The 14,560-nt window shown below is 43.6% G+C and overlaps 1 protein-coding gene across 11 annotated transcripts in view; it reads left to right on the plus strand.

The window, feature by feature from the left end:
• The window catches only part of Svil (supervillin), a 194,451-nt gene that overhangs the window by 148,312 nt on the left and 31,579 nt on the right, over nucleotides 1-14,560 (plus strand). For 10 of the 11 annotated variants that reach the window (XM_050152512.1, XM_050152510.1, XM_050152517.1 and 7 more), the window contains 5 exons: nucleotides 624-744; nucleotides 5,269-5,316; nucleotides 11,126-11,273; nucleotides 13,537-13,626; nucleotides 13,713-13,799. In XM_050152512.1, coding sequence (XP_050008469.1) covers nucleotides 624-744; nucleotides 5,269-5,316; nucleotides 11,126-11,273; nucleotides 13,537-13,626; nucleotides 13,713-13,799 — 494 coding nt within the window. The remainder of the gene's footprint in view (nucleotides 1-623; nucleotides 745-5,268; nucleotides 5,317-11,125; nucleotides 11,274-13,536; nucleotides 13,627-13,712; nucleotides 13,800-14,560) is intronic. The other variant, XM_050152516.1, reaches the window with a different exon arrangement.

Below are 14,560 nucleotides of genomic sequence, written 5' to 3' on the forward strand. Positions count from 1 at the left end.
TATTTTCCCCTTGGAGAAAATTGAACTAATAATTTTAAATGGGTCTTTAGGACGAAGATTTTTTGTAAGAATACACTGTAAAGACAGGGCTAGTCTATGGGGGAATACCAGGGCTGAGAACAGAAGAGAACAGTAGCATAGTTTGTCTTTAGTTGAGGTATGACAACAAGATGCCATATCTTTCTGTATTCATTAGTGCATATTTATTGTACAGGGTTTTATTATGAAATTTCCATACACAAGCATAATTTACTTTGTTGGAAATTACCTCTACTATTGCACAAAGCCTATTTGTATTTTTAAGCCTTTTTCAGCAGCGTTTTCTGCAAAGAACTGCAGCTTGCATCTTCAGGTGTTATTTCACCTAGTGGCCAGAAGGGGTCACTAGAAGACATTTTGCTGGGGTTCCTTTTCTCTCTTCCCTAGCTCCCAGCCCCAGAGCGAGAGGAAAGCAGAGTTGTGGCTTCCCTTACTAAGAAGATAGAGCATCTTCTATCGGACAAGTCGGTTTTAAGTTTTTCTTTCCCATCAACTAAACCATCTTTGGGGCTGTCTGGGAAAAGAGGTTCTTGTGGATCTAAGCATGCGGTGCTGGATTCTCCATTGCTGTGTCTTCCTCCCAGGCTGGCGCTGTTGAAGAAGAGCGGTGAGGAAGACTGGAAGAACAGACTGATCCGGAAGCAGGAATACGGCAAAGCCACCAGCGGCCTGCACATCCAGGAGGTGGAGCAGTCCCTGAAGAAGGTACTGTGTCCACCGCACTAAGACCACACTGTGTGTCTCGGGAACAAGTATGTGTGGCCTAACACCCCCTGCTATAGAACACTGGCACTTCCTTGCACTCAGGAGGCACAGTTTCTCACAAAGCGGCTAAAGCTGGCTGGGCATGAAATCAAGGCTTGAGGTCAAGTGCCTCAGTTTCCAATTGTGTTCACAGTTACAGCTTAAGTGAAGTCTGTGTTAGAACGTGATCAAAGTCTTTCAAGTGAGACAACAGCTTGCCACAGTTTCTAAGTCACATATCAAACATGCACTTAAATTTCTTGTGCAGAGATTTAAGACTTACTTCTCAAAACTAAGGGCCTAATTGTGGTCCATAGGACTTTCTGCCTAATCGAGTCTGTTTCATGATGATGAAGTATGACTTTTATTGAGGACCTATATATGAATTTCAATTAAATTAATTTGCATTTGCAAGCATTTCCTATGTGGGAATATCAATGACTTTTGAATCACAAATGTAGTGATCATCAGCCTTGGCCATGATGTCTTTGCCCACTGACTATGCAAATACAAGTGTGCTTGCTGGCTGAGGCAGAATGGCACACTGAGCCACGCCCAACTATCCAACTTCTAGAATCTTCTAACCCACACAGGCGCATATAAAGGTTCAACTAGTGGATCTCAGGGGCTTTCAAAGGAGCTGTCTGAAGCCAGATGTGCTGACTCGTGCCTGCGCAGTGATTTCAGAGGTCGAGTCAGATGAATCACATGGGCTCCAGAAACTTGACATGAGCCGGGGCGACATAGTGAAAACCCAGTTTACAAATTCAAATAAACAAAAAGCAGCATAGCAGAGAGAAAAATTCTGAATGTAACCTTTTCATATTAAAAACATACATGAAAATGAATGTGCACATAGGACATAAGGTGAGGGTCCCAGAACATACAACACAGTACTGCTGTGTCCACACGGGTGTCACTGGAATGGTGTATACATTGTTAAAGATAATGACTGAGGACGTTTAGTTCCTAGCCATGTGTGTGCTCAGGTGTAAAATACATTTGAATTATTTAGCGTGAGGCATATTTGGTGTTGAAGATGATCCCAAAATAGCTTTTCATTCTCAGCCATTTATAATGGTTTTAACTATACCTAGACACTAAATATATGTGTAAAATTGAGATTCTAAGGTTAAAAAAAACAGATCCCTCAAATAATTTATTCCCTGCCCAAAACTTTATTTAAAAGAATCTTAGGGTCGGGATGTTGTAGCTCAGTGGGCAAGTGCTTGGCCTAGTATGTACTAGGTCCTGTGTTCTCCCCAAATGCCACAAAAAGAGAATCTTGAAACAATTGGTCCAAAATGACTTCAGCATACACCTGAAGCTATTAGCTGTACATGATGTCACTTCCCAGTGCAGCCATTCTGAAGTTTGCACCCACAGTTAGGGGGAAACAACACCCAGGCCGGAAGTGATGGACTCCCCATGGACGGTCAGAGAGCATCAGGAGAGTGAGGGCGCGTGTTCTTTCCAGAACACGTCACGTGGGTAGAAGATGGGTCTGGGCTGCCCAGGCACTCGGCTAGTGTTCTTACAGGCGAGACTTGGGCTACCCCTGCATTCACTCTTAGAGTAGAAAACCTGGTGCTGGAGAGACCAGGGCTCTAGGCATGGCCACTGCAAGTGCAGAGCCACCTGCTCTCCCTCGGCTTCTGCTTCTGCAGCCATGGTGAACTCACCGTCCCTGGGCTCTCCAGTGGCCTAGTTCACCCTGGCCGAGACAATAAGCTCTTTGAAGTTAAAATAAGCCGGTCTATTTCAGACTCTTGTCCCTCATGTGGGGAAATCTCAGGTACTGTTGATGTCAAGTGACTTTCAGCTGCCTCTGATGGCCTGCGATTCCTCCCACGAGCTGACGGTCTACTTAAGTCCGCTATTTCACTGTGCTCATATGAGGTAGGCAGAGTGCCTTAAATCTGGGGTTTCTTCTAGGCATGCTTAGAAGGTCACTCCAAGGGCCTGTCTGAATGGCACCCTGGAGAAGGGAAGAAGACATTGGTGGCATGCGCATACAGACAAGAGCTGTTGCTTCAGTTAGATGAGGCTTGCCCATGGTTGACTGCCCGAGGGCAGGTACCACCATCCATGTTTACAGCCAGGCACTAAACAGCTGGTTTTATGGTCACTCACACCCCAGCTTCTGAATCCTTCAAATATCATACATTTGTGTTAACAAACATTGTCTAGGTCATCATATTTGGTACACAGACACAGGGTGCAGCTGTGGGGACATAGAAGAGGCAAATGTGAGGGAGGGAGGTCTCAGTAAGTCATGCCCATCTCTCCCATGAAGATCCATGCATTCCTGGGCAGGAAGCTTGTCATGGAAGAATAGGCCAGCATGGTGACACATACCTGCAGTCCCAGCCCTTCCACTTTAGAGGCTGGGATGAGTTCAAGACTAACCAAGGCAACATAGTTTTAGGCCAGCCATGGGTACAGAGAAAGGCGTTGTTTCAGAAAAAAAAAAATTGTCATGTAAGCATGAGGACCTGATTATGGAACCACGGCACTCACGTAGAAGCCAGGTCTGGTGAGTGCTTGCCACCCCATCGCACTTGCTGGTCATCGTCAAGAATCAGGTTCAGTGACTGACACAGCCTCAAAATAAAAGGTGGAAAGCACTGGAGACACCCAACATTAACCTCTAACCTCCACATGGACACACATGGACACACATGGACACACATGGACACACACTACACACAAACAAAATAAATTCCTATTTCTATTAATGTCATATTGATAATTTAAAACTTTGAGGATCTTGTAAGAAACAGCACTCGCAAGGCTGGGGTGATGGCTCATTGGTTAAGGACACTGGCTGCTCTTCCAGAGACTCCAGACTCAATTCCCAGCACACCCGCATGAGGGTTCACAACTCTCTGAAACTCTGATACCCTCTCCTGGCTTCTGAGGGTACCAGGCATATTCTCGGTGCACAGATATATGTGCAGCCAAAATATCCATATACACAAAAAAAGATGAAATTATTTTTAAAAAAGTCACTAGGGGATGGGATTGGCATAGTGGCAGACACTTATAATTCTAGTACTGAGGAGACAGAGATGGGCAATTGCTGTGTATTCAAGGCCAGCCTAGGCTACGTAGTGATTTTCAGACCAGCCCAGGCTATAGAATGGTCCCTATTTCAAAGCAACAACAACAACAAAATAAATAAATAAATAAATGCCTTGAAAAATCTATAACCATTTTCTCTGTCAAAGGAGTTGTCTCCAAAGAAAAGAAATTGGGGTGCTCACACCCATGTCTTATTTGGGGTCCTATAAGATAAGATGGTCTTATTTGGATCATGAATAGTTTGAAGAAAATAAAATTTAAAAGACCTTTTGTTCTCAGATTTCAGCCCCATGGAGCATTTGTTCGCTTTCTAATTATATTCTTCAAATATCAAGATTAATGAATTGACTCTTCGGAGCTCTGATTATCCCCCGCTACCCTCACTTCCCATGAAAATCACTCAGATCCCTTCCTTTTCCTCCTCTCTCACCCCGCACCCTCCATGCCTGTCTCCTGGACTTGAGTTAGAGCAAGTCAGGAAGCGTGAATAAACATCTGGGCTCCTAAATATGGCACATGACCTGGTGATAAAGATCCGAAAGCCACAAGGTGGTGGCACGGACTAGTTTTACACTTCGAGGGACATGTGCACTTGAGCAGGCTTTGTTTCCATGTTCATCAAGAGAAAGGAAAACAAAACAAGGTCTTAAAGAAGTGTTCTTTCAAGCCGGGTGGTGGTTGCGCACATTTTTAACCCCAGTACTTGGTAGACAGATAGATGAACCTCTGTGAGTTTGAGCCAGCCTGGTCTACAAGATTCAGTTCCAAGACAGTCTCTAAAGCTACTGAGAAACCTTGTTTCAAAACAACAAAAAACAGAAAGAAAAAAAAAAGTGACCTTCCAGGTATCTTCTTTCCAGCAAATTCTAGATCTCTATTTTCACCAGCTAACTAATCCCAGCCCTACTTGGGCCCAGTAAACGTTGCAGCATATAAGGTGGCTCCCGTGTCCCTTTGAAGACAGTCATCCAGTGTCTGGGGCTTTCTCCATGAAATAAAAGCCCATTGTAGATCTGGCTGTTAAAACAGTATCTATCTGTGTGAGTCCCAGATGGGGAGATCACTCTTTCTGCTTCTGCTTCTGGTGAGGTCAGGTAAGGTTCAGATCTCAGGTATCACCAAAATGCTACTGGAAATTAAAGGAGGGAACCTCTGTCACCTTCACGCCAGTATTGTCTGCCATAGCTGAGGAGAAAGCACATTGATGGGGGACCAACAGGGAGAGCAAGCCATTGGCTGTTGCCTGCTCATGGGTGCCATCCTGCCCTGAGGAATGAGACTGCTTGCTGCTTTTCACACTGGACTGTGAGCATGTGCATGCTTTTGGCTGTCTGAACCCAGGCACAGAGTGATGGTGACACCCGGTCCTCTCCAATGTCTCCTGTTTGTTTTAACCTGTAGGAAGAAGGAGGATTTACAGATGATAATGCCATTTCTAATCTGCTTTGGGTAAGCCTGATTCTAACGCAGGTGTCTTCTGTAACACGGTGGGTTCCCTGAGTGGGGGCAAAGCTTAGGTACACAGCCTGGATGCAGAAGAGCAAAGAGAGAGGGTTCTACCTCAAGACCACTACATAGATCCATCAGAATCATGGAAAAAGGAAAGCCTGGGATTTTTATTGGGAAAACTCAAATATTTATATGTATGCTATGTGTATTTGTGTGTCTGTATCGTATAGGAAAAAAACTTGTCTCATTTAGAGGGAGGCTGACACATTCCTGAGCATCCTGAGCATGTTTATGCTTCAGGGTTTTTTGTTTGTTTGTTTTGTTTCTAACGGCATGGGAACATCTCAGGTAAGTGCATCGGGCAGTGTTACAGTGACTACAATTTTGTCTGGCTCCTTGTGAAGTTCTCTGGAAACCTTACCTGAAAATGAGAACAACCCAGCTTTGAAGGAGCAATGCATCACATTTGCTTAGAGGGGCAGAGGCTCGCTCTGCTCACCCAAGCTTAGTCGACTGTCCTTATGGCGGCTCATGTGTCTTCTAGTGTCATAGTGCCTATGATGCTCATGCCTTCTCTGTTGGTTTTTTATTTTGTTTTGTTTTGGTTTGGTTTGGTTTTTGTTTTGTATTCCTAGGCAGCCAGCATTCAGCTCTCATCCGGTCTGGAAGCTGATCCTGTGTCCTTAAACTGTTCTTAAGTCATATTATGAAAATGCCATAAAGAAAGCAATCATTTATGTATTAAATGGTTTAATAGTTAATACATAAATATATTTAAACTGTTGACAAAAGGCCCAGACCTCCTCTCGAACTAAATATACATATATACGTATATTGCAGTAATCTGCATTTAATGTATTCAATTACTGCCCAATCCTGACTCGGGTGCATGGGCTGGGCTGTGTGGGATGTTTGCCGGTCAGCACTGACACCTGAAGGAAGGGTGTTCTTAGCGTGAACCAGAATTGCAATGAGAAAATTAGCTGTTAGACAATTTGCTGTTTGTGTCTCTTCTCCCCAGCTCACTCTCCTCCCACACTCGGGTCCACCTTCCAGTTTACTGCTAATCCTCCTGCTTTGCCCTCTAGGAACCTGTATTTGCTTCTGCTTATTCTGCTATGCCTACTGCCCAGAAATACCTGTCATTTTTATCTGTTAATCAGGTGAGGAAAAGTCTATACATGTGAAACCTCACTGCAGTTTCTGAGTGGTGGAGGAGGCTCCACAGGGAAGGGGGCAGCTTTCCTGTGGCTTTTCATTCGTGTGTGGAGAAAGGGGGACTCTGCATCTGTGTGTGATCTTGTGTGTGTTTAACTTTTTCATATTTTTCAAGGTGGGTCAATCCACATCCGATTCTTCACTCCAAAATTTTAGGTGGATTCAGTAGTGTGAATTTCCCTTGAGGTCATGAAACTGGTATAAGGAAAGTCTCTAAACTTTCAGTTCTAAGGCAGGAGCTCAGAAAACACCAGAGTAGCCATCATCCGTCTGAGTCTGTACAGTGCTTTCCTGCCTAACTCCTACTGGTGAATACTCAGTCTAATCCACGTTGTCCACTGCTCCCCTGGCATTCAGGATGTCGTCCCTCCTTGAACATCCTCTGTGCTTCCCTGAGCATCCATCTCAGCCACCTGATCTTTATCAGCTGCTGGTCTTAATGTTTCTGAGACAGAAACTGGCAGCTTCACTTGGCCCTGTGCCTTCTTCTACCTGGATAGCTCGTTTCTTTCCAGTGTGTCTGGATGGACCAAGCTTATTTAGGCATTTGCCTACTCAGTGGCATCTTGGTTGTTGCCAAGTTTTGGCAACTGTGAATAAAGTAGCTACAAACAAAAGTCCACATGCAGTTTTTGTTAAGGCACAAGCTTCACTACTCAGGTATTAAAGGGTGAGACCACAGAATCCTATGGCAAGAGCATGCTTGATTTCAGAAACCTTCCCGCTGTGCCGTTTCACCTTCCTCCAGCATCCAGTGAAGAGTCCTGTTGCTCAGTGTCTCTACCACATTTAATGTCAGTGCCTTAGATTTTGACCATTCCAAAAGCTGTATCATAGGGTCTGGTTTTAGGCGTAAGTTTCTCAGTGTTCCACATTGAATGCATTGTCATATGCTTGTTTTCTGTGCCACAGTCGGCCCATTTGTTTCCGTGGCACAAGTCGGCCCATTTGTTTCCCAGCCGTTGGCTTTTAATCTTTGGTGACAGTCCTGTGTTACTATGGTTTACAAATCTTTCTTCCCATCCTGTGGTTTGTCTTCTTGTTCTTCTCACAGGATCTTTCACGGAGCAGCTTATTAATCTCAGTTTTCTAACAGTTATTTCATGAATATGCCTTTGGTATTCTACCTAAAACTTAAGTGCACCCAGGCGGGGAAGTTGGCATGCACAAGGCCATAGGCTTCATCTTAGTAGTGGAGCAGGGCGGGGTGTGTGTATGCACAATTAAGTTCATGTCTAGTTTTTCTATTATCTTCTAGAAGTTTCATAGTTTTCCATTTTACATAGAAGTCTATGAACCACTTGGAACTAGTTTTTGTGAATTCTATATGATCTAATCTGTGTGCTTTTGTTTTACAGTTAAGCAAGTATGCAAATATTGCAGCACGTGGCTCCTTTAAAATGCTCCTTTCTCTGCTGTATTGCCTTTATTCCTTTCCTCCTCAGAGTTCAGTCGGGTCGGGTTCTGGGCTTCCAGTCAGCACCATACTGTCCTGAGTCTTGTAGCTTTGTGATTCTTAAAGTTGAGTCTTCCACCTTGATTCTTCTTCTGTGGCTGTCCTAAGGCTTTTGCTTCCCCGTATACATTCGAGTCCATGATAAGTTTGTCAGTTTTTAAAAGATGCTACTGGGATTTTGTTGGGACTGCATTGCATTTGTAGATCATCAAATTGCTGAGAACTGGGCTGACCATCTATCCATGAACATGGGCTGGCTCACCATGAGTGTTTTAGATTGAAAGAAAAATAATATTTATTAAAAGCAACTTCTATTTTATGACCTCAAACTTTAGAACGTCTGAAACATGTATTTTTACTACTTCACAGTTTGCCCAGATAATTTCAGTGTTAAAGTGGCTATGATTTATCAGTGGTCAGTGGCCAGGTAAGTCGTTGCGCTCCAGCAATGGTGATGTCTTAATGTTTTGTGATACAAGAGCACAGAGAAGGAGACAGTATGTTTAGACAGTGCACAGGTTCTGTGAGGCGTTGCGCATCCTCTGCTTCCTCGCCTGCACCAAGGCTGTGGAGAATGAGGTGCTGTTCTACCCATCATCCATCAGAAACCCTTAGCTGACTCTAGGACCAGACCAAAATCACTTTAAATTCTGAGTACAGGGCTTCTTTGTCATTCTCTCCAATTTTAGATCACTCGACGCTGTATGCAAACAGGGTTGTAATCTTTGGTCAGGGGAAGGCAAAGCTAAATCCTTTCCATTATACAGAATTCTGCAGTTTGTCCTTATCTATGCTACTTAGCATATGGTCCTACCATTTCTGCTATTGAGTAAGACAGGTTATAATAGTTCTTCCTGTGAAACTTACCAACTGTGGAGGAATTTTGCCTTCTAATCTGCTGCTAGTCCTAACGGTACCTGAGCTGCTCTCTCCTCTGTGGGTGAAATGTGTGGCTCTGTGATTTCCCAGGAGCCTAGAGGGAAATGAGCCAATCCACAGCATCCTGGCGACCTGGAAACAGCTCATCGATTGTCCTGATGTGTCTGCCACCTTTCTTTCTTCTCAGATGTTTCACTTTCTTCTACACCTCCTCCCACATCTCTTTCTCATTCCCTCTGCTTCTCTCCAAAACTGATGGCATCTCTATTTGAAAGAATGACTTACGGGTGAGGTAGGTCCTCTGCCCATATTCTGCCTCTCTCTCACTGTTCCAGGCTCCTAAACATCCATCTGCTAACCCTAAGACAGGATACAGAACTTAACAGAATTAAACAAGAAAAGAAATGTTTAGAGAGAAAAGCAAGACAATAATGTCATTTCAAACTGAAAAAAGAAAGGGACAAGGGTAGATTCTTTTTTCCATACATTGAGAGGTTTCATATATCCGAGTGGATTTTAAAGGTTTTTCAGGAAATACACAGTGGACATTCATCACACCTTCTAGAGCCTTGTAAGGCCACGGGGTACAAACTAGGGGTTCCCAAGCCAAGCATGCCAACTAGTCAAGTTATATAGACATTTTCAGGGATAGAAAAACTTATATGTTTAATACTTGCATTTAGAAGGAAATCAAAAATATCACTTCAGGAAGCTTTGGTTGAGTTGCTTTCATCTCAGGGCTCAGAAGTTTCATCTTCCATGAAGACATTTGAGGTGTTTCAAGGAGAGCTAAGCAGTTGATTCAAGCATTTTCTGAGTCATTAACTGCACCACATTACCGTGCCCTGCTCTCTGGAGAGACCATGAGCTCACCATAGAGAGAGGAACCCATTTTAAAGGCATTCTGGATATTTTTGGAAATACTTTTAGCCAGCTGCTCTACTGGTTTAATTAAACTTTACTCCAGACACTTCATTTTCAAGCAAACTTATTCTCTCAAATATTATTGAATCTTTTATCAAGACTTCATAATTTACTTAGTAAAATTACATAACTCAAGCATTCTTTGGGTCATCTTGTCAATCCTGAATGAAAAGGTTGTCTGTGTTCTTGCTTTTGTTTTTAGTTCTTGGTAACGACAGGTAACTTACATATTGGCAACAGTTAAAAGTCCTAGAGAAGTTTCATTACTGGTCAGGGCCTCTGCTGTACCCCCTCCTGACCCTGGTTTCTGATATTCACTCTTCCTTCTACCGCCCTCCTGATCCCCTCTCCCATTTCATGTACGATTGTGTAGTCTGTGTCTGTGTCCTTTGACTGTCCTTATGCGTTTGACTGTGAGTATGTGTGGCTGTGTATATGAGTGCACGTGTGTGATTGTGAATGTGTAAGATTGTGTTTTGTGTGACTCTGTATGAATGTGTGTGTATATGTGTATCTCTGTGTGTGGCTGTGTATATGAATATATATATATATGAATGACTGTACGTATCTAATTTTATCTCCTTCCCAAACCATGCGCAAGAAGTTTGAGTGGCATGGAGACCTGCTCCATTCAGTATTTCAGTGTGTACTTCCTAAAGGCAAGGGTGTTTTCTCCTCCGTGCTTATGATATAGTGATGCAATAATCAAGACAGAACTTGACACTGGCATCATGTTTACCAAGCCCATTTTGTATTTGAATTGTGTCAATTTCCACTATAATATCCTTACTAAGCCCATTCCTGGGCTCGTACTAGGATCATATATTGCACTTATCTGTCATATGTTGGAACAAGGTCTTCACCTCATCTGAACCATTAAGGGTGTCAGAATCACTTCTGGCCATGAAGCTGTGCTAAGGAACCATGTGCAAGGAAGATTCACAGAATAGATGATAGGGAAGCTGGCGTTTGTCACTGAAATCAGCTGTGTTAGAGACTCAAAAGCTGAGAACCGTTGTTCTCTGTGTGGGTTATGCTTAACAAAGTAAACACTGGGTGTTAGGTCTGTTGTTATCTAGAGCCTTCTTCTGGGGTCCCCTGGCTACCTAACCCCAGGTGACATCCGGTCCTGGGGAATCCTACAACTCATCCTCCTAACCAGTGCTCCCGCTGCACCGTCACTCACACTCTTGGGGAGCTGACGTTCTGGAGTAGCCATGCTCTCTGGGAGCACCTGTGGGTGAACTTCCCTCATGAACTCATCCAGCACTCAGGAGACAAGTAGGACTTTGTTTCTTTACTTATTTTCCCTCCTATGCATTTTGCACACAGCGGGTCACAGAAAGTCGAGAGAGCCAGATGACGATTGAGGAGCGGAAACACCTCATCACTGTGCGAGAGGAAGCGTGGAAGATGAAGGGCAGGGGAGCTGCCAATGACTCCACCCAGTTCACCGTGGCAGGAAGAATGGTGAAGAAAGGTCAGCTCCTGTGTGTATGCATGTGTCAGTGCATGCACATGTGTGCACACACACGTCAGGGCACACATGAATGTAGACACTCAGCAGAAAAAGGAAACTCATCTAACACTGCATGGGCGTTAAGTAGATGGGTTTTGATGGCTGCGCGGAGTATTTCTGCTGCAGGCTTCTTAGTTGCTGCCCTCTTCAACATAGGAACCCTGATTCAGTCTGTCACTATTTCAGAACCCACCTGTTTAGAGACTGAGTACAATTGTAGGTTTCAGAAGCAATCAGCTCTGCCAAAAAAAAAAAAAAAGAAAGAAAGAAAAAGAAAAAAGACAGAAAGATACAAGTAATTTTAACCAATTATTTCCCACAATTCGTTTTAAATTGTTTCCATCTTCTTGTGGCCTAATGAGCATCTAGCCGTGCCTCCCCACCACCCCACCACTATCAAATAAGCTTTTGGTAGTAAAGGCATTTTAGTATGAAGGAACCCCTCTTGTCCCTTGCGGGTCACTTCCTATGTCCCTTTGCAGGCATGTGAGAGATGTCTAGAGGATGCTCTGAATTCCAGGGAGAAGGATGCCCTGCATCCTTAGTTCACCAGGAACGCTAGAACTGCAGGAGGCTGGACCCAAACGCGCAGGAAACTGAGTGCTGAGACGCATGCCTCATCCCTAAGTCATCTGCAGAGAGTTTTGAGGGTGTTGGGGGCTTTAATTCCTGTTCTTTGGGACATGGTTAAATGCCAAGATCCCTTCAGGCTTCAAGTTCTGCCGTGTACTTCCTGAGCTGAGCATTTCCTCGCCTTAAACCTTCCGTCCTGTGTAGAGTCAAAGTCATTCACTGTGTGAATATTTGCGGGGGAGAGGGCAAATCTCAGAGGGAAATTTCCTTGGATCTTCGCAGAAGCCTTTGAAACAAATGTGTTAACCTTGGGATCATCCAAGGACAACAGAAGACCATTTACTTTCACAGATTGAAGCAGGACTTGGCTTTTCTTATGGGAACTGTTTAGTCAGGTGTAATCTTGAGCCCGGCCCTTGCCCCCAACACACACACACACACACACACACACACACACACACACACACCTCACCTTCCCCCCACTAACAAGAAGCGGCTCAAATCGATAAAAAAAAAAAACAATTTGAATTGAAAGTAAACCCAAGGCTTCATCTGTTGGCTCCAACTTATATCCTGATGGCAATTTGCTTATTTCAACAGGGTGCCCACTCTGTTAAAATTTCCCTTCTTACCTGTCACCAGCCTTTGACTGAGTAAATGCTTCCCACCCTGTGTCTCAGGGAACATATGGTTGTTTTCAGCATACCTCAGCTGTTGAGTGTGACTCTCCCACAATCCCAAATCTTTCTTCTGAGGTCAGACCTCTGGGCGATTCTCCATCTGTTGATGTAAAAAGAGCTCCACAATAGCCCGAAATGGAGTATAACAAAGGTTTATTTGTCTGGGAATAAACGCACAGAAAGAGTAGCAATCCGCCAGTCCTCTGTATGAGCTGGGAACTAGAACCAAATTTGCGCATGCTTTTTGTCTGCATTTAAAGTACAAGAGACCATGCTCAAAGTAGGATGTTATCTTAAAAGCTATTGGCCAAAAAGCACCTCCCCCTTTTGTCTAAATAAGAGAGTTCTAAGCCTAATACAAAACTGTATGCAGTAAGAACAAATATCAAATATTGTCCAGGGAAAAGAAGAGGAAAACCATACATAAAAATTAGAATCATAACCAGCATGAACAATATCAAAGAAGAAATATATGCTAAATGTTTTAATAGTTATCTTATCCTAAGGAGACCACATTGTGACTGCCCCCACCCCCGCCAGACTGGACAAGAATCCTGGTGTCCAGGGCCACTTGCTGCCTAGGACAAGACAGCCTACTCCTAACTTATTCTATGGGAGATGCTACCACTTTGTTTTTTCCTCTGTGATTCTGCCACTCAAATAGACCTTCCAAACTTCATTGTTCCAGGATATCCTGGGAGCCATTTACATGCTGTGGGTATGTTTCCCCATGCCTTCTCTGTTCATTTTGGAACACCAGCTTGACAGCTGCGTAGTTCATAGGAATAGGAAAATCAAAGGTATGGCTGCATTTGGCCTGTACAGCCCTGCACAGTGTGGTGGCTAACCTGTGCATACAGGTTAACTTGTGTATCTGCTCGTACTGTAGGGGCATGTTCAGATTACTGGCTTCTGTGAACTTCCACAATTAATCTTTAAGATGCTAAACTGTCCACTTGTGTGTTCTGTAGGTCTGGCATCACCCACAGCCATAACCCCAGTCTCATCCCCTCTCTGCAGCAAATCAAGGGGCACCACCCCAGTTTCCAAACCCCTGGAAGGTAAGTCATCCCGTCCACAGTGATGCAAGCATCGGCACAGGGAGGCCCCGGGGGTCACTTGCTTACTGATGGTTTCTGTTGTTTAGATATTGAAGCCAGACCAGACATGCAGCTGGAATCGGACCTGAAGCTGGACAGGCTGGAGACTTTTCTAAGGAAGCTGAACAACAAAGGTACATTCCAGAAGGCAGAGGGGAGCTTCTGCTACAGCACTCTATGCTCTCTACTTCCCATGAATGACAAAGAAAATCTTAAAATCCCTGACAGCATCTACTCTCTCAGAATTTCTGAATTCCAAGTTTCAACTTCTTAACTTTTGGGGTGTTTGTTTCTGTTTGTGTTTGGCATTTGTTTTTGTTTTTACTGATATTTTGTTTTTTGAAACAAGGTCTCATGTAGACTAGGCTAGCCTTGAACTTACTACATCGCCAAGGATAACCTTGAACTTCTGATCTTCCGCTAAGAGCTAGCGTGACAGGCATGCATCACCATATTTGGCTCTCCAAATCCTACTTCTGATTCCTCTCCCTCCTCAGCCAAATTATTTCTTTCTAGTATACTTTTAGCAATTTATACATACACACACACTTAAAGTTTCTGTTGTTATCCTTCAGAAAATGAAACTGTAGTCAATACTAATTAAAGTTCAAACTCTGATCCACTTGATAATATCCTGAATTTGGGATACCCAAGTTTTCAAACCCTTGGGATGTCATCCAATCCAAGTATACCTCCATAATGTTGCCTTTACGCCACAAAGCAGTTACTGTACAAATACAAAACCAACGTACTCTTGGCTTTGAGTTATAGGCATCATTTCTGTTAAAGCAAAAGGTATTTTTTATAATCCCAAATACTTTCTAAAAAACAATTCTGGTAAAAAGGTAATGCAATAAACGTTTTAATATAATAGTTGTTGACACAGAAGGCAGTT

This window comes from Alexandromys fortis, unplaced genomic scaffold (assembly GCF_014885135.2).
Source record: "Alexandromys fortis isolate MF-2015 unplaced genomic scaffold, M_Fortis_MF-2015_v1.1 scaffold_54, whole genome shotgun sequence".
NCBI lineage: Eukaryota > Metazoa > Chordata > Mammalia > Rodentia > Cricetidae > Alexandromys > Alexandromys fortis.